Here is a 21,107-nt window from a genome sequence, read left to right as displayed (position 1 = left end):
ATTCAAGTGCTGAACTAACCAATAAAAAATTTATTCTTAGAACATTTAGCCAGTTACCCTTATATTTTGTATTACTTCTTCCCATAAAGGAGAAGCCATACAAAAATATCATTTCAACTGCAGATTCCAACTTCTTTTGTTTTTCTATTTGGGTATTTATTTTTTTTCCAGATTTTTTTTTTCTAGTAAACTTGTATTGCAAGTAAACAATGACTCTTTTCATGTGCACCATTTTCTGTTCTTTTTCTTGTTTCCTTTATTCTCTCTCTTTTTCCCATTATTTCCAATTTTCCACCTTTAAGTATCTCAATTAAAATCTTTGTATATATCCCACTTTCTTTCTTTCTTTCTTGGTATTCTATTTTTTGTGTTTGTTATTTGATGAACGATTTTAGCCACCAAGAAAAAGTGCAGAAGAGCCTTGCAAGTGCAAGCACCATTGCCGGCTTTTACTGCATCAACTTTGTAAACCAATCTTATGACTTTAGGAAGCGTTAATCAACATTATACAAATGAAATCGAAGTTTCTTAGCGGAATGCAATTACCCACCATTTGAGGGAGGACCGATCACGAATATAAGGATTCGAACATTATACAAATGAAATGAGGGAGGACCGATCACGATGACCACAATAAGGTTTGCACGCACAAACTATTATGTGTTATGGGTCGACATAACATATCTGTAACCAACTAGCTCTTGAACTAGAGAAAGAGGGCCCAAAGTTCGAATCCTGCCTCGCTATTAAACATAATACACAATACATGGAGATTCTCTTATTTGTTGAATGTATTGAATTTATACAGAGTTGCAACAATACAGTACTGAAGCCATCAGAAAATCTTCCGAAATCGTATCAGGTAAGTAAAGGGAGGTGAAGTCTAAACATGAACACAATGTATTGCCAAAGTGGGATTTAGGAGGACAAAGCAACAATAATGCAGATAAAGTGAAGGGCGGAATGAGAAGTATCGGAAAAACAACGCTCTGGCTCATCATATGGTGGATGACTCTTTTATATACAATACAACTGAGCGGAACAATAGCGCCAAACATTTCGTTCTTGAATGCCACCGCAGCAATCAATCTCCCTCAGATTGACTGTGCTAACGGAACTTTATTGCTTACCTAACCGAAGCTCATTAGGATATTGAAGCAAAGCTAACTTATTTTACTAGATCTCTGCGGTTCTTTCTTCAGGGGCAGAACCGACGCCAGATGTTTGCTTCTCCGCAATTTGACTTTTAAGGAACTCCATCACTGAAAGCCGCTGCAGTGGAAACAAAATGTTAAATCAATTCTTCAGGATCCAAACTATTTACTCAATGGAGTCAAGCAGGGGAAAATCTTACCCGTTCCTCAAGGGCACTCTCTTCGGATTTTAATGTCAAAGATTCCAACAATTTTATGCCTTCTTCAAATTCATCAACTGCCACATCCTCGTCCCCTAGATTCCTGTCAACGTCTGCAACTTTTGCAAATGAAACAGCTAGATCCAGAATCTGTAATTGCAAGAATAAATATGCAAAGCCAAAGTCAGGAACCACAGTGCATTTGGTATTAAATAAAAACATTAAACCATTCTTAATGGTAAATGTATTTCAGTAATTGACGAAGGGACTTAATTTATAACTACACAAGGTTCCATCGTTGGTATCTTTGTTTTTTCCTTCATTAGAAACAAGAGGGTTAAGAAAGTTAGAGAAGAAAGAGTTAGAGGTTGACATTTGGGAAGGTCTAACAACGACATTTGAAATAAAAGTCAGCTTGTTGAAGTTCTTCCATTGGCCTTTTGTTAAACTTACGAGTATTCAACTCGAAACCAATTGCCAATGGGCAAAAAGATAGAGGTAATACAAAGCTTAGAATGTCCGGTGTATGACTTGCTATTCTCAACATCTTCTTTTGTATTGTGGCCAAATTCAGCCAAACATGTATTCATATTGGATGACATAAGACTATAGGAGGTCAAATTTGCCAAAAATCAATGAAATTTAAGTTAAAGTTACAGCATTCAACTCAGTCAGAACCAACTGCAATAGTTTAATGGGTAAAAAGGCTTTGAACTTAATACATTGTGATGCAGAACTTAGAAAATCAGATATCGGACTCTAATCTTAACACCTTTCTTTTTCCATAAAACTAAACAAATAAACAAGAAGAAATCAAAATGATCTTATCTTTCTCTTATCCCTGCTCTCCCTTAGACTTAACAAATTGGTAATTTCCAACCATGTTGTGAAAACACAAATTTTCTACCACTAACCAATGCACCTTTGTACTAAAATCATATATACATAAACCGAGCAGGCAAAAGCCGCAAAACAGAAAAAAAAATTCCTACACATGTTGGTCTCACTTATTACTCTCCCAGCAGGACCACATTAACTAATGGACCATATTAATCAAGACACCTTTGCAACACAGGAATATTTACATCCTGTGTGTATGGTTTCTACCCCCACCCCATCTACATGGATGGCTGAAATTTGCGTAATTTCAACATGTAAGGAAATCCCATAGTGCTCCAACCGAATTTATTTATATAGATGCAAATATTTTGCATAAACAGGTGTTCCTACCAACAAAAGTTTCATTTTAGGTTAAGGGCCATTATAGTATTGAAGCAAAAATATTTACTCAAAAAGACTCTACAACATCAAATGATTCACCCTCACAATCTAGATATGAATATCTTCCCAAACAATTATTGTGCTTAAATATGAATATACAACCAACTGAATTGACCAGACCCAGCAAATCAATCCATTATGATAATCAAGTGACATATACTAGTATTCCAGATAATATCAACCAAACAGATACACATCCAATGAGCTAAAGTAGTATCAATACATTCCCAAGCGCATTTAAATGACATTAATAAAAAGTGTATAGCATTCGTATTGATACTGTAAGTCACAAAAGAAACCTAATGACGACAAGCAAAAGATAGTTGCTGACCTGGGATGGAACATTTGGATCATGCTTGACAGCATCACGTCGAACATTCAATGACTGGAAGTAGTAAGATCGTGCAGATTTGAGGTCTCCGTCATAATATTTGAGATCTCCAATTTTATTAAGTGAAATAGAGAGTGTATGCATTATCTACAAAATTAAAAAAGGAAAAATAACCATATCAGGGAAAAGCACGGGTAGGACATAATGCTGATATTACAGTAAGGGTTTGGATGTAATAACCTCCCAATCATTTCTTGGCAGTTTTGAAAGAAACTCAACACTCTCTTCAAAGTAACTGACTGCAGAACCAGCATCTCCTGTAGCCCGACTGCATAAAAAAAATTAAAAAAAAGAAGAAAAGAATTAGAGATCCACTCGAGTAAAAAAAATCAGGGATCATTCTCGAATTACGCCATGAATATAGTAACCGTCTAGAGTCTACATATGCAGAAAATACATTAAGCAGTTTTCTCAATGTTAAAGATATTCTTAAAACACAGATGGTATGAATCAAAACTCATCTCTGACTTCTTACGAACAATCTAGTTATCCTCAAATAGGCAAATCTTAATTGACAGTCTGATCATTTCTTACAGTGCATGCAGAGTTGAACATCCACAATGTCATAAGTCCATAGCTTCACTTTAATGACAACCATGCATGGTATTCCAACAATAAATTCATTTTTCTCCCAACTGATGGGAGAGAAAAAAAAAAAGCAGTTATATGTAGTTTATGCATAGGTGCAAACTTATATATTAGGTTGTATCATTAATAACAAGTAGAGAGATTGATTATTCTCTACATGTACTCACAATAATGTAGGGGTTTAATTATATGTCATATATTTTATCAGGGTATCCACAAATTTTATTATTATGGGATTTTACATGGGCGCTGTAGTAATGTTTGAACCTTTGGCATATCCATTAAGAATTTAGACACTGACGTCAACCCTAACACTTCATCTCTCTTTTTCTCTTGTTTTTGTCTCATTAGCTTCTCTGACAGCTTTCTTCGCCAAAAGCGAAGCAAGAGGCGAAGAAAGCTGTCAGAGAAGCTAAGTTAGCGGCTTACGACGATATGTATAAACGACTAGATACCAAAGAAGGAGAGTTGGATATCTATAAACTATCTAGAGCAAGGGAAAAGAAGACAAGGGACCTAAACCAAGTGAGGTGCATCAAGGATGAGGATGGAAAGGTTCTTGCTACAGAGAACGCGGTTAAAGACAGATGGAGAGGTTATTTTCATAATCTTTTCAATGAAGGACATGAAATGAGTGCTTCTTTAGGGGAGTTGAGTAACTCAGAAGAGTGTAGAAACTACTCTTTTTATCGTCGAATCCGGAAGGAAGAAGTGGTTGTAGCTTTGAAGAAGATGAAGCATAAAAAAGCAATAGGCCCAGACAATATACCAATCGAAGTGTGGAAACTTTTGGGAGAGACAGGTATAACATGGCTCACTGACCTTTTCAATAGGATTTTGAAAACGAAGAAGATGCCAAATGAGTGGCGAACGAGCACTTTGGTGCCTATCTACAAGAATAAGGGCGACGTACAAAATTGCATGAACTATAGGGGTATTAAGCTAATGAGTCATACAATGAAGCTCTGGGAGAGAGTCATTGAGCATAGATTGAGGCAAGAGACACGGGTTTCGGACAACCAATTCGGGTTCATGCCAGGGCGCTCAACCATGGAGGCAATCTATCTCTTACGAAGATTGGTGGAAAGATATAGAGATGGGAAAAAGGATTTACACATGGTCTTTATAGATTTGGAAAAAGCGTATGATAGGGTCCCAAGAGACATTCTTTGGAGGATTTTAGAGAAGAAAGGAGTACGAGTAGCATATATCCAAGCTATAAAGGATATGTATGAAGGAGCAAAGACTGCCGTAAGAACTCATGAAGGACAAACCGAAAGCTTTCCCATAACTGTAGGATTACATCAAGGCTCATCCTTAAGTCCTTACCTTTTTGCGTTGGTAATGGATGAGTTAACAGGACATATTCAAGATGATATTCCTTGGTATATGCTTTTCGCAGACGATATAGTGTTGATAGATGAAACTCAGGAAGGGGTAAATGCAAAGCTTAACCTTTGGAGAGAAGTGTTGGAATCTAAAGGTCTTCGCCTAAGCCGATCAAAGACAGAATATATGGAGTGCAAGTTCAGTGCAAATGGAGGCCAAAACGAGTTAGGGGTGAGGATCGGAGATCAAGAAATACCAAAGAGCGACCGTTTTCGTTACCTAGGATCTATCTTGCAAAAGAACGGAGAATTAGATGGAGATCTCAACCACAGAATACAAGCTGGATGGATGAAGTGGAAGAGTGCATCCGGCGTGTTGTGTGACCGCCGTATGCCACTGAAGCTCAAGGGAAAATTTTATAGGACGGCAATAAGGCCGGCGATGCTGTATGGCACAGAATGTTGGGCGGTGAAACATCAACACGTACACAAAATGGGTGTAGCGGAGATGAGGATGCTTCGTTGGATGTGTGGGCACACGAGAAAGGATAAGATTAGGAATGAGGATATCCGGGGTAAAGTAGGAGTAGCCGAAATTGAAGGAAAGATGAGAGAAAATCGGTTACGGTGGTTTGGACATGTGCAAAGAAGGCCTACTGACGCTCCGATTAGAAGATGCGACTATGGGACAGAGGTTCAGGGCCGAAGGGGTAGAGGAAGACCTAGGAAAACTTTGGAAGAGACTCTAAGAAAAGACTTAGAGTACTTGGATCTAACGAAGGACACGACTCAGGATCGAGCACAATGGCGTTCTAAGATTCATATAGCCGATCCCACTCAGTGACTTGGATTTTCCAAGTCTCCAACCGAGAAGTTTTCCTCACTCGGGAAATTAAGGGAACACTACCCCAACCTACATGCTCCACTCAGAAAGCTTCAACATACAAGCTTCAACAAAAGAAAATTCAAAGAACTTAGCGAAGAAGGCTTTGGTGTATTTAACACAATACGTTGAAATGAAGGAAAGCTTATTTATTGATATCCCCGATAAGCTACAAATATGTACATATACATGAGTCAAAATAAACACACAAGAGGGAGCCTTCACAAAGGTTGCTTAGGAGAAGTCTCAGCAGTCGGTAGAGCCCCAGAAAGAGAAGGCACCGGAGGGGGATCATTTGGAGCCTCAGTACTGGACAGAACCCTAGAAGGAGGCATCAGAGGTTGATCATTCGGAGCTTCATTACGCGGTACAGCCCCAGAAGACGAAGGCAATAAATGCCTTTGGAACAAACCCACAAATCTCTGATGATCAAGTAAAACCTGACCATCAGTTTCCTTCATCTGGTCAAGCTTCCTCTTCATGTTTGTAGCATAGTCATGTGCGAGCCGGTGCAACTGTTTATTCTCATGCTTGAGCCCTCTAATCTCCTGTTTGAGACTCATCACTTCAGCCGCCAATGATTCAACTTGGCGGGTTCGAGCAAATAGGCGTTGGGCCATATTAGACACAGAACCTGCACACTGAACACTGAGAGCCAGCGAATCCTTAACAGTTAACTCATCAGACCGTTTGGAAAGTAGTCTGTTATCTTTGGGAGTGAGAAGGTTCCTGGCCACCACCGCAGCGGTCATATCATTCTTCATCACGGAATCCCCAACGGTAAGAGGACCAGTAGGGGAGACGAAGGATGGGCGCCATATGTTGTCTGGAGAAGGCGGGGCTGCCTCTTCAACAAGGTTCAAGTCAAAACGACAGTCGGAGGGGCCAGACATTTTCAAAGGTGTTGAAGAGAGAAGAGGTCGGACAAATCAAGATCTTAGAAGTGCAAGAATGAAGCTTCTACTGGTGGAGATTCAAGTGTGCTTTGGAACTTAATGCTAGCCCCTATAAAAATCTGCACTCGACGGAGCTTCAGAAATCGAAGAGGCGCCTGCTCAGAAATCGAAGAGGCGTTTGCTTTCTCAAAAGCTGGGCTGCTTAGAGATCACGAGGGTTGATCTCAGAAATCGAAGAGGCGTTTGCTTTCTCAAAAGTTGGGCTGCTCAAAGACCACGAAGGCCGATCTCAGAAATCGAAGAGGCGCTCGCTTTCTCAAAAGATGGGCTCCCCAGAGACCACGAGGGCCGATCTCAGAAATCGAAGAGGCACCTACTTTTCCAGCCTTGTCAGCACCTGTCACACGCACACTCAGCTTTGCGGAAATTATGGGCATTCTGTCGAAGACTTCTGGGGAAGTAGAAAACACATGAATCTTACTGTTCAATCACCCACTTCCCACACGCAACAATAGCTCATGGGTACCACAGATAACTTTGCCAAAGTTCTCTGCCAAAGTTGAGCACGTGAAGCTTGCAGCTCCCACTACATCGCTCTGACCAAGAAGGGTAAAAGAATAGCAAAGAAACAGCACTAACAAAGTTTAGACCCATAAATTTTGAAGGTCTAGCTACCATATTATTACCCACAAGGGTAAAGGAACAGTACCACTGCTGGATAATTGGAAAGTCCCTGTGTGTCAACCTCTGTGCTTCGTGGCAAGGTAGACTAGCAAACATGCCCAACCTTTACTCACATTCGAGAAAACACTCCCAATAAAATTGCTTGCTCCAAAATCGAAGAGGCACCGTCCTCCGAATCTCGAGAGCCAGACTCCCAACATGACTACTTTCTTAAAAATCGAAGAGAGGGTAAAGGAACAGTACCATTGCTGGATAATTGGAAAGTCCCTGTGTGTCAACCTCTGTGCTTCGTGGCAAGGTAGACTAGCAAACATGCCCAACCTTTACTCACATTCGAGAAAACACTCCCAACAAGATTGCTTGCTCCAAAATCGAAGAGGCACCGTCCTCCGAATCTCGAGAGCCAGACTCCCAACATGACTACTTTCTCAAAAGCGAAGAGAGGGTAAAGGAACAGTACCATTGCTAGATAATTGGAAAGTCCCTGTGTGTCAACCTTTGTGCTTCGGGGCAAGGTAGACTAGCAAACATGCCCAACCTTTACTCACATTCGAGACAACACTCCCAACAGGATTGCTTGCTCCAAAATCGAAGAGGCACCGCCCTCCGAATCTCGAGAGCCAGACTCCCAACATGATTACTTCCTCAAAAATCGAAGAGACACTGCTCTCCGAATCTCGAGAGCCAGACCCCCAGCATGATTGCTTTCTCAAAAATCGAAGAGGCATCGTTCTCCGAATCTCGAGAGCCAGATACCACAGACCACTTTTTCAAAGTGCTCTGACAGAGTTAAAACATGTGAAACTGGCAGCTCCCACTACCGTGCTATGACCAAGCAGGGCAAATGAATAGCATTACTACTTGTTGTTAGGGAGACTCCTATATATGTCGACCTCCATCCCCAACGGACAGGCAGACCTGCAAAAATGCTCAACCCTTCATCATATCTGAGAGGGCACTCCCAACGAAGCCTTTCGAAATATTCAGCTTTCTTTCCCCCCGATAATACCTCTGCAAACAAGCTATACTAGAGCAAGAATATCTCATATCATCAGGGTTAAAAGCAAGAGTATCCCATATCATGCTTTTTCCCTGTCTTTTCCTTTGGCCTTGTTTTTACCTGCAAGACAAGGAGAAAGAGAGCAATCAGTCAGCACTTGGAATCAAGCTTCCAGCCAGGAACTGACTGCCTGGAACCCCTTACCTGATTACTTACCTGGCATTGCTCTCGAGTACTCATCTTCAACATCTTATGTTTCCAGGGAAGATTCCGCATCTGCTTGAGGAACAGATAGGGCAAGTGCGAAGGATACAAGGAAGCATGTAGAGACAAGCGTAACAGCACACGTGCCGATACATCTATTACTCTGTCAAAAGCAAAAGTATCCCATATCAGCAGGGTGGAACGTACTCTAGATTTGATGGACTTGTTTTGACCCTCAAATTCTTCAGTCGGCCTTATACTCTGGAGGAAACCAGAAAACCCTCCAGCTCAGTTCAAGAATAAGCCTGTGGAAAGTTACTTCTTCAAAAGCAAAAGTATCTCATATCATCTCTTCTCATTTTTCTTCTCTTTATCCTTCATGCTGCTGCAAGATGGGGAGAAGGTGAACAATCAGTCGGAGCTCTGATTGCTTACCTTGTCTGTCACCTCTTTCAGCAGACCCCCTAACTCGGCGACTTGGGGGACTCCTACTACATGGTTTGTATCGCGCTTGACCAAGCTTGAAACTACAAGTAAGCTTCAAGTGAAATTGATACATTACCTTGTGCATCTCCACCAGTTAAAGATACCATCCCTGGATGGAGGAAGAGTACTTCCAGAGAAGATGCCACATCTACCTATGAGACAGATAAGGCAAGTCAAGACGACACCACACTCCGATACTTAGAAGTTTCGTGATTACGAGATCATTCTCCCACAATATTTCCTAATGTCATTTGTACTAAATCATTCACTTGTACTCACTAAAGGAGAGCTTGAACCTATGTACTTGTGTAAACCCTTCACAATTAATGAGAACTCTTCTATTCCGTGGACGTAGCCAATCTGGATGAACCACGTACATCTTGTGTTTGCTTTCCTATCTCTATCCATTTATATACTTATCCACACTAATGACCGGAGCAATCTAGCGAAGATCACAAAAAGCGACCGTTTTCGCTACCTGGGATCTATCTTGCAAGAGAACGGAGAATTAGATGGAGATCTCAACCATAGAATACGAGCTGGATGGATGAAGTGTAAGAGTGCATCCAGCGTGCTGTGTGACCGTCGTAGGCCACTGAAGCTCAAGGGAAAATTTTATAGGACAGCAATAAGGCCAGCGATGTTGTATGGCACAGAATGTTGGGCGGTGAAGCATCAACACGTACACAAAATGAGTGTAGCGGAGATGAGGATGCTTTGTGGGATGTGTGGGCACACGAGAAAGGATAAGATTGGGAATGAGGATATCCGAGGTAAAGTAGGAGTAGCCGAAATTGTAGGAAAGATGAGAGAAAATCGGCTCCGGTGATTTGGACATGTGCAAAGAAGGCCGACTGACGCTCCGGTTCGAAGATGTGACTACGAGACAGAGGTTCAGGGCCGAAGGGGTAGAGGAAGACCTAGGAAAACTTTGGAAGAGACTCTAAGAAAAGACTTAGAGTACTTGGATCTAACGGAGGACATGACACAAAACCGAGCGCAATGGCGTTCTAGGATTCATATAGCCGACCCCACTTAGTGGGAAAAGGCTTTGTTGTTGTTGTTGTTGTTGTTGTTGGGTATTAGCATCCTTAACCTATTTTGGTCTGCCATCACCATACCACTAAATCATCACCATTCCATAGAAGCAAACCACCAACAAGCCTTTGAATCCATTACACATTTTCGCACTGCAATCTATCAGCTGTCATTAACTTGCCAAATTCCAGCCACTAAACTTGCTCTCAAAAAGCTGACACTGTCAACCACCGACCACCATCTTTAGTTGCATGCATACACTACTATCCAAACCAAGACAAGTTTTTAAATTTAGTTCTTCCACTTTTTTCCTACCCAACCAAAGAAGAATTCAAAAATAAAAAATAAATGTTTCCTCTATTCTGGTATTTCGCCTCATCATCAATTGAAGGAGTGTTGTTTAGGACCAAGTTCTTTCATGATGCGTTGAGTTTTCTTTAACATTGTATTGTTAGCATAGTTTCCACCTTTACTTAACTTGTATTCTTCCTTTTTCAATAAACTATTTATTTAAAAATAAACAAAAAATCCAAGCCACCCATTACAGCAACTAGAATTGAGGAAAAAAGGGTTCAATGGTCTTTCACTATGTATTATCTAAGGATTAATCCTAAAAAATCAAGTTAAGAAGGAAAAAGAAAAAAAAGCATGAGGGACGGGAAGATGAGAATTTTATAAGGTGATCTCTCAGATGCGTGAATTTCTTGAGAAGACTCAGATAATCTAAATATTATCTTGCATTGAATTTTCAAAATCTCCTATAAGAGAATGAATCGCATTGTGTCTTCATCTTTATGTGACATGTAATCAGTAAAACGAATGACCACTTGTGTTCTATTAATCAAATTATACAACTAGACGTATAAAGTTTATATTCCATCCAATATTGGTGATATGAGGTAGCTAGTATCTATATTCCATGAACAAAACTTTATACAAGTGTTGGATGGCCAAATTTGATGAAACCAATATTTGTGGTCTCTGTGTAAATCACAGTTTTACTGTTTCATTACAACCTAGACAGATATATGAACACAGAAGTTTTTTGGTGGTGAGGCGAAGAGAGAAATCGGAAAAATTTTGACCTAGAGAAACAGTTTGAAAAGTAAAACTATGAAAACTCACAGTCCATAAGCACTCTAGGTTCAAAATCTAATCCTGTAAGGGTTTCTCCATCACTTTGGTATGCTTCAGAACCAATATACTGGATAAAGGTAATGTGCTTAGCTAGTGCTAGTAACCACTGGACATATCTGCTATTCATTCTACGATCATGTACCAACAACATTACAGTTGAACTATTCAGGTATAGGCTAACATACACCATCTTTCGCTAACATGATTGTGTTAACCATCTAAATGCATACCATTAGGTAAATAAGTCTGATTCATAAAATGCCCCTATAACAATGTTCTCTTGCCATACTGTTATCCAGCAAACATAAAACATGTCAAGCTAAAAAATACCATCATACACACAATACATGCTTAGTTGCTTACAAACATTCATTGCGTGGATACATAAAGAGTGTGGAGAGAGAGGACAAACCAGCAGTCGCCAAGCATCCCGAGAACCGCTCCAAGCTGAGAACACAACTCTGATGTGTTACCCATCGTTTCTAACTGACCTCTGATGTCTTCTGCACAAAGACTAAGTCTAGATTTGGCACTTTCTATATTCTGGGCTCGGAATGCCTGCACATTAGACAAGATATAACAGCACCAAAATTGAACACGGCAAAGCAAGAAAGAGAATGCAACACCAAGAAATCAAACCACAGGCGAAACAAACTCACCCTCATGGCCTGTTGCACCAAGAAAGCCCCTCTCTCCAAAGACACGTCTTCGTATATAACTCTCTTGTTATTCTTATCCTCATTCTTGTTACTGTCATTTGTTGAATCCTGATTATCCTCTGCATTATGAGACCTCTTGATTCGGGCATGGCCTTCAATGAAGCGATCCACCAAACCCTGAAGATTCGAGTCGGCTTCAATCTTCTCAATGTCAGCTCCACACAAAGGACAATCCTTGAACCTTGATATACAAGCTCTAAAACAACAACGCAATTGAAACAAAACAGGAAATTAAAATAGAATAAATTAAAACAAAATCTACACAATTAATAGGAACCAAACCCAATCCAATAAAACAAGTAATTAAATTGAAAAACAAAAGGAACCCAAGACAAAAGTATGTTGAAATGTTCAAGGGAACTGATCCAATTCGATGAAACAAGTAATTAAATTGAAAAACAAAAGAAACCCAATACAAAAAGCATGATTCAAAATTCAAAGGAACCAACCCAATTCGATGGAAACAAGTGATTAAATTGAAAATTAAAAGAAACCCAATACAAAACACGACAAAAATTTCAAAGAAAATCATCCGACTTACTGGCAGAAGGAGTGAGAACAAGGGACGCATTTGGCAGAGTCGAACATAAGGGCGTGGCAAATCATACAGCTGAGAGGGCCAAGCTTGAAGGTCTGAGAATCGTAACCCAAGGGGCATTTTGGGGGAATTGTAGCGGTGTCAGCTGAGGTCTCTTTCTTGCTTGGCTCTGATGGCCGACCGGCTTTCGCGAATGGGCACACTGGCGTCATCATCTTCTTCTTCCTTCCTTCCTTCTTCTTTCTATCGACTGTTCGAATTTTGTCGCTGCCCTTGCGATTTTGCTGCTAAGCTTTATCCAGCTCCAGGATACGACGACGTTTGGGTTCTGTTCAGTTGCTCTTGCTCGACTCGATCGTCTCGGAATTGTGAATGCTGGAGGGTGAATCGGTTATTATCCTCTCTGCAATTCCTTTCATTTATTTATTTCCACAAACACCCTAAGCTTTTTCTCAATTTATTTTTTTCTCCTTTATCTTTACTTTGTTTTTCTTAATTAATGCTATAACATAAAAATAAAAATAATAATAATAATAATAATTTGGTTGGGTACGCTACAGAGCTTTTTCATGGACAATTTTAATAGCAACTTCACCTGTTTTTTTTAAGAGTTTGATTGTCTGCCCTTTCATTTTCATACTTTTCTCATCCATTTTTATTTTGTGTGGTCACGGTTAAGCCACGTCAACATTTTATATTCTTATTACTTTTTGTTTTATTATTTTTATAAAAAAATCAATATAAAATATTGACGTGGCTTAACCATGATTACACAAACAGAGGGGATGGGAAGAGTATGAAAATGGGAGGTCAGACAATCCACCTCCTTTTGTTTAAGCAAATGATAAAAGAAGGACAATATCGTAGTAGACAGAGAAAGATGAGTGTGATACTAATATGTTGAGCTTATATTGCAAAAATATATATATTGAGCTATAAAGGAATCACAGTCCTACATTGGGCCGAAAAATTTAAGTGTAATACCAATATATAAAACTCATGAGTGTGATACTTATATTTAGTAGGTTCTAAAGTATGACTATCACAGTTATGAAACTCACACTAGTGTAGCAGTAGTGTTATAGATATCAAACTCAGGCTGCTTATATACATATAGTGTTGAAACCAAATTCAAGCACCACCGTCATAAGACAAGTGCTTGATCGGCCACTTGCAAAGAAGAACAAACAACCGTGAATTCCTAATCACCGATATGGTGTTGGCTGAAGGATTTCCATCAGCCCATTATCATCATTGTCTTAATGACATGACTTTCAAGGTCACACACTTGAATCCATAACGTTTCCACTAACTTACATTGGTAACATAATAGTAACATAATAGAATTGACAAATGTAACAGAATTCGGAACGGTAATTCTGATTTTCACGTAAAGACATCTTTAACTATTCATCATTAACGGGAACACCCTTTCTGAAGCATATTTAGGGGAATTTGAGGGGCTCATGAAATTTTCTAAGTCGGAGTGAGGAGGATTGGAATGCCCATGCCACATAAATCTAATTATGGACTCAACAGCTTCGAATCGGACTAAGCCATCTAAACGGAAAAACTGTGCCACCACACCTTGTTGGGCTTTGAAATGGTAAGCTGAGATCGATCATGCTTGTTCTGCAAAACATGGAAACCTGATCCAACTGGGGTTCAGATTGGTTTCCTATATTCTTGGAGATTCCTACAATCTAGGGATTAGCATGCACCGCAAGTAATCACAATCCTAAAAGAAGCAATATCTTATTTACATATCCTTTGAGTTTCTCCCAGTTTAATATGGATTTTATATCCTAAAAGGACCTTATCCCAATTAGTATAAATAACCCATCAAGGGTTCATTTAGGGTAATGCTTTCATAATGCATACTTCGCTATCTTGCCTAATGCTTGAGTTATAAGAGTTTTATAAGAACTTGACCATCGAAGAGACTTTACGGGTACCACAGCAGAGATATGCCGATCTTGAAAGCTAAGTCGACCACCACCACCATCAAACCACTCCTTTTGAGGCCAGGAACAAACCTTAAACAAGTTTAGGGGTGGCGGAGCACCGGAGAGAACAAATCGAGGGTCACCCATTTTAGGGTTTCCGACGGTTCATAGGAATTTCAGGCCACTTCCAGGCTGAGTTGGAACTCAACGCATGTATAAAACTTACTCATCTCTTCACAATCTTCATTTTGGTATAATTTGGGAATTTTTAGAGTTTGGAGAATTTTCCGGCGAGTCGGGGCCGCCTGCTGCTGCGTGAGGAGCCACTTGATCCTTCTAGGCTACATTTGATACCTCGGTTCCATAGTTGACACCCGATTAGTGAAATTATGTCATTTGAACCTAGTTTTAGTAAGGAAGACCACTTGACCATTGTAGCGAATGATGATTCGGCTGTTGGATTATCACCAAACTCTAGTATGTTCTTGTATGTAATATTTAAGAACTTTAGGAACTTATGAATCGGAAATCTGGTAGACGGATATTCCTGATTAGATTACAAGGGTTGATTTGGTCAAGATGTTTTGAAGCGTTCTTCAGTACTAAAAGTAGTATTACTAGATACGTAGTGGAGCCTAGCGAGCCTATCTTAGTTAACGAGTTATCCCAGGTGATGTGCACCTTGATTTACGTGCAAGTGGCACCTTATTGTGTTATACATGTTTATTGAACTTTTAGATAATATGAATGAAATATACGATTGCTAATGTAGAAATGCGAGCCTAAAATCTTATTAGAGTATTATGTAGAACTTATATGCTTGTATGACAAGATAGTTAGTGATCATGAGAAGTTGATAGTGCAGGTGCTTACGTTGTAAATCATAGGGGTTGAGGTAGGGGTAGGTTGCGTGTTGAATAGATTGCACCATGTAATAGTGGTACATGAATGGTCCTACTTGGTATATTCGCGATGGGTGATCATCGCCTGCACAATTAGACTATGCATATGGTTCTGCTTGATATATCCGCAACGGGAGACCATATGCATTCTAGGAGTGATCGTTCTTGGTATATCCACGATAAGTGAACACTACCTAGAGCTATAGGATACAGTCCTGCTTGGTATATCCGTGATGAGGGACTGTACATATGTTAGGAGTGGTCATGCTTGGTATATCTACGATGGGTGATCACTGCCTACGTTATTAGACTATGCATATGGTTCTGCTTGGTTTATCCGCAATGGGAGACCATACGCATTCTAGGACTAGGAGTGATCATGCTTGGTATATCCACGACAGGTGATCACTAGCTAGAGTTAGGATGTGGTCCTGCTTGGTATATTCGCGATGGGGGACCATGCATATTTCAGGGGTGATCATGCTTGATATATCAGCGATGGGTGATCACTGGCACGCTTAGAGTATGCCTATGGTTTTGCTTGGTATATCCTCAATGGGTGACCATACGTATTCTAGGGGTGATTATGCTATCACTGCCTACTTAGGGTTATGAGAATTAGTTGTACTTAATACATTTCGATTGGTGATCATATTTTAGTTGGATTCCGTTGAGTGGTCCGGAATCCCTACTCTTGCTTATTGCCATAAGGTTAGTACAAACCCCTATATTCAAGTGAATGGGAATTACCCATGGTAGACATTGCGAGTATGAATTAGATTTACCATGTTATTTCTCATAATCCAAGTAGGAAATTATGTGGAGTTCCTTTATTAAACTCTTGAAATGATATGTTATCTCATTGATTGATTAACATAGTTAAATGATAACATCGTGCATCTTTGATTCATGAATTGATTGATGGACATGTTTATGGATTGGTGTTGGAAAAGCATGTGATATAAGTGAATGACAAATGACAAATCTCGGTTAGTATATAATTGTTATATAATGTGGTACTATTTGTGTTCTGCTAGGAAGTATATTGAGAAAAGTTTAGAGTTTAACAACAGGTGAACTGCGAATGGCTTAACCCTTATTTAGGGTACGTAGGCAGTCTAACACAAAGGTTAGATGCAACCATGAAATAAAAGAAAGTTACTATGTGTTGAATCATTGATGATTTTTTTTTATTTTATCTTGGGGGCAAGACATGATAAATAAACAAGGATTGATGACGTCACGTGTCGATCGTGGACATATCTTGGGATTGGGACGTGACACTTGAACCATAAATTGTTCCATCCTAGTTTTCTAGCACGTCAAAACTTGAAATTTATTTCACAACTCATACACCCCAGAATGAAACACAAACCTTAATTAACTTCTAAATATTAATTCATCCGATAAACAACCTATTTATTCCATAAATCATTGATGAAAGAACTTGAAACTAAACACACTACCTTACTATGCCAGTTGAAGCTTTAGTCGCAAGAAAAAATGGAACTTTCCGGCCATAACAGAAAATATGGTACAAAACCCAGCGCACTCTTCTTGCCTCTCTTTAGACTTCCCTCTTTTCAAAATCGGAGCTCAACCTATAAACTCAGAGCTATCTCGACAGCCCTCTTTTCCAAATGAGAACACTGATGCAATGGGCTAATGATTTTTAGTATTTATATGTGGGTATTTGTGTAATTTCAGTTTTGTGCATGGTGTGCATGGTCGGTTTGTCCTATTTCTGTCCTAAGATTAAGAAATTATCCCATTTTGGGATAGTTCCCTTGAAAATATGGGGAACAAACATATAATGAATGTTTATTCAAGTATTAACAAGTCTCTTACAATTTATTGAACAAAAATAAAATCCAAATGAAATTTATTGAGTTTTTGTCTAAGTAAGAGTCCCGACCTAGACGGGTGCCTGGGCGAGTCTAGGTAAGCTAAGCGGTCGCCTAGTTGACGCCTAAAGAGGTCTAGGCACATTTTTCTTAATTTTCAAACACCTAGGAATTAATCGGGATAGTGACTAACAGTCTAATGCCTAGTGGAGACCTAAGCTGTGCTAGGCGGTGATCTTTAGAACAATGATTTGATTTGATTTGATGTGGAACACCTTCTCACCAATAAAACATTGAGGTAAGATGTTCATGGTAGTTTTTGGAAGCATTAACAAAGTTATTTCCAAGAATACCAAATATCTTAGGGTCATAATAGTATGGTGGAATCATAGACGTGAAGATTGTTTTCAAGTCAGCTCACGTTCTAAGCGTGGAACAGTTGGCTTTAGAGGAAGACGACCGGTCTCTAGGATATGGGTGAGCGTGAGAGTGACCAATCTAGCTATGTGGGCATACGCAACTGAGTGGTAGTCTTTTTCCGTGGCTTCGAGTACATCATTTCGTGTGGAGGGACTAGTCATTATCCGTGGTTTTTTCCTATTTGAGGAGGTTTTAGTTTCTTGCTTTGAAGTCCAATTGTAACCTAAAGTCTAAAACCTATTAAGAGTATTAAAGAATTTCAAAATAATGGAATTTAATTTTTTGTAACATACAAAGTTTCTTATTTGGGTATGTAACCTAAAAACTTAATGGAATTTATATACAAGTTTAGAATTATCAATCTACAAATGAGAAGTGGTATACAACAAATGTGGTAGTGAAAAGTGCTAGTGATTGTGGTGGTGGTGGTAGTGATGGTGGTGGCAACCATGATTGTTGCGGGAGCGGGAGTGATGGGCATGAAAATGTTGTGGTAGCAGAGGTGGTGGTGATTTTTTGCGATTGTCGATTATGTGCAACAAAATCTTTCACAGAATGACTAAAATGATTGATAACAGACAAACTCATGGATCACTTCTATCGATTTCAAATCTTAAGAACCAAATTAAGAAGTTATGTCAATCAAAGAGACTATTTTAGCTCAAAAAATTAAATTAAAAAAAATCAACACAGTAGTTGATGATTTTTGTACTTTTAAAACATAACTACGGTCAATCTTGTATCTAACTTTTGTACTTTTACTCTTTTAAAGTTATTATTTGATGAGTATATATAGTAACAAGATCGTTAGAGAGATCTGTTTGTAATGTTTTATTTAAAGGGAAGTACAAGAAGAGGGGAGGTGACTTTGTGTCGTTGGGTTTTAGCTTGATTTGCCAATACATCTCAAGAACACGACCAGAACAAAATTCTCTTTCAATGCTGGCCAAGTGGCCATGCAATTTCCGGAAGATCTTTTTTTGGAAAACGGAAGATCTTTGGAATTGATGAGCCAATAATATTTTGCTATTATTGGAATGGAACATTACGACAGCGGTGATCTCCTTTCATACAAATTACTAAAAAAATGAAAATTAAATTAAAAATTAATGTGACAGCCTGACATGCTCATGTACAATTGTAGCACAGCAGTTGGAGCTTGCCACCTCAATTGATCCCATCTTATCGTTATGTATTAACTCATTGTTTCAACTCGTGCCTATAAAAGAAACACCTGCAATCTGCAGAGCCAAAGCAACAAGAGTGAGTGACTCACTTGAGCCAAAGAGGTACGTTTCTTTCTACTTCAAATGGTAGTCATCTTTTTTTAGCTTTGAGGAATGATTTTATTGGAAATATTTTTGGCTTGCACCTTCCTGAGGGTCATAATTTATTCTGCAGAATCTGACTAAAATGCATGCTTTCCCAAGTTGAGTTTAGCAGCAAACGTAAAATGTGTTGGTCTGTAGCAGACTCGAGCGTTACCAAATTGGATAGAGCAGTGTGCTTCCTCCTCTACACCCACCACAAATACCCCTCCGTGCATTTTATGTTAGATTAGAATATTGCTAAGACGAAAAAAGAGAGGGGGGGGGGAGGATTTGGTTTGTTTACTTGTGCCTTATAATCTGATTAAAATGTAAGGGTTTGTTCAGTACTCTACTTAAATCTAATTTTTCAAACTCCAAAAACATTTTTTAAGTTTTAGACCTTAAAAACTTATTTTGTAGGACTATCTTCAAAAATTGAATTCAAGACTAACTTAAGAAATAACATATTCTCTAAAAACACCAAAATGAAAATTTTGAGTTTTTTAACTTAAAGGCCCACTCATTTCTTCTCTATGTCCGCCCCACTCACTTCGATTTTCTCTCCTCCAATCCGCTCTCTTCATTCTCTTTTGTTTCTTCTTTCTCTCTCCTCCTTCTCTATCTCCGTGGATCTTCTCTCTTCTTTCTATCTCTTCTGATTCTATCATTCTTTCTTTCCTCCTCTCTCCTCTTTCTCTCTCTTGTCCGACCCCCCCTCTCTTTGGATCTCGTTGTCCAGTTTAAATTTTAAGATTTAAAAACAATTTTAAATCTCAAACCAAACAAATTTTTGAGTCTTAAAAGAAAATTGTTTTCAGGAGATGTTCTTAAGAAATAATGAATTTTTTTAATAGGACACCAAACTGACCTTAAATTTGTATTTGGCAGAAAATGTAAATTGTAGAATGGGTTGGTACTGGTGTATATGTGACTAAAAATGTTCTTTCTGCACTCTTGCAGTTTGTCCAAGGGGACTACTAGTATTTGGGCTACTTTTAATTCCACTACTTGACTTCATGGATTGGGATTATAATGAGTATTTTATTAACTCATTATTTGATTATTATTTGAATTGTTTCTTCTCTTTTAAATTTTGAACAAATTGTTGTTGGAACCAGTCTCTAAACTGGATCTAGTCTTTAAACCCTAGCAGTCACCTCGTATCATAAGTATCCAAGTAATCATGGATACACAAAGTCAACCACTGCCAGTTTTGTTACTTTTTTGCTTTCCAGCTTTCCCTTTTCCTTGATTCAAGGCACTTAACTTGCTGATTACTTCTTTGTCTTAGATTTGATGTAAATCACCTTAAATTAAGGAAAAGCTTGTATCCTAGGTTCAACCGGTCTCTAGGGTGCCATGTAAAGATGGTTGCTTGTAACCATTCTCTTTTCTGCCTACATATACTGCCATGTACATTCAGAACTCTCTATGAATTTGAAATACTTTGAAACTAAAAATCCACATGGTATCAGAGCAGTGTCATCATTGACCTGTCTCTGCCCATTTAGCTTTCGCTACTATTCTTGTGAGCTTTGGTAATGGCTGAGGAAAGCTCAGTTAATCTTGAGGGAGAAAGCTCACAGGTAGCTCCGTCGAGTTTCTTAGATTTTGAAGTCAATACCAACTAGCGTTTATGCTCCGTGTTGCTAAATGATCTTAACTACCTTCCTTGGTCTAGGGCACTTGCTCTAGGATGAAAGGGAAAGTTAGGGTTCATCAATGGAAGTGTCGAAACTCCAGACCCCTCTTCTCAGGCCTATGAAGCATGGTTGTGCAATGATCAGTTTGTTATGTCCTTGCTGAAACGGTATTCCAGTTGAAAAAGGATATCGCGTGTCTTCAGCAAGAAAAGAAGTCCTTTGTTCAACATCTTGGCAGTCTAAAGACTATGTGGAATGAGTTGGATGTATACCTCCCTCATACCACGGACTCTACTATTCTTCTCAAAAGGGCTAAGGAGGATAAGATCTATCAAGTGCTTGCAAGTCTCAGCTCAGAATATGAGGATCTGAGGAGTCACATATTAATGAATATGGAGCTACCACCATTCAAGACGATTTGTGCTACGGTACAACGTGAAAATGCAAGAAGGAGGATGATGGATATAGAGTCTAATCTCAAGTTATCAGATACACGACGATTTGCTGCAAACCAT

General features: G+C 39.1%; 1 protein-coding gene across 1 annotated transcript; it reads right to left on the bottom strand.

Annotated features, from left to right (window-relative positions):
* Window positions 1-755: 755 nt before the first annotated feature.
* On the bottom strand, window positions 756-12,932 carry LOC126629148 (protein NCA1). Its single transcript, XM_050299060.1, has 7 exons — window positions 12,531-12,932; window positions 11,930-12,185; window positions 11,683-11,828; window positions 3,207-3,294; window positions 2,967-3,113; window positions 1,355-1,504; window positions 756-1,272 (listed from the first exon to the last, which is right to left on the bottom strand). Exons 1-7 carry the CDS (start codon window positions 12,740-12,742, stop codon window positions 1,177-1,179), a joined length of 1,095 nt encoding a protein of 364 aa, XP_050155017.1. The 5' UTR covers window positions 12,743-12,932; the 3' UTR covers window positions 756-1,176.
* Between the last annotated feature and the right edge of the window lie 8,175 nt (window positions 12,933-21,107).

Source organism: Malus sylvestris, chromosome 7 (genome assembly GCF_916048215.2).
Source record: "Malus sylvestris chromosome 7, drMalSylv7.2, whole genome shotgun sequence".
Lineage (NCBI taxonomy): Eukaryota > Viridiplantae > Streptophyta > Magnoliopsida > Rosales > Rosaceae > Malus > Malus sylvestris.
This window is presented reverse-complemented; position numbering and strand designations above follow the sequence as displayed.

What these genes read in the sequence shown, in the direction of transcription:
- LOC126629148 (XM_050299060.1), bottom strand. Translation starts at nt 12,742, where the DNA reads ATGATGACGCCAGTGTGCCCATTCGCGAAAGCCGGTCGGCCATCAGAG. An exon ending in TGGTGCAACAGGCCATGAGG is followed by an intron (nt 11,829 to 11,929) that starts GTGAGTTTGTTT and finishes TCTAATGTGCAG; the next exon opens with GCATTCCGAGCCCAGAATAT. An exon ending in TGCCAAGAAATGATTGGGAG is followed by an intron (nt 3,114 to 3,206) that starts GTTATTACATCC and finishes TTAATTTTGTAG; the next exon opens with ATAATGCATACACTCTCTAT.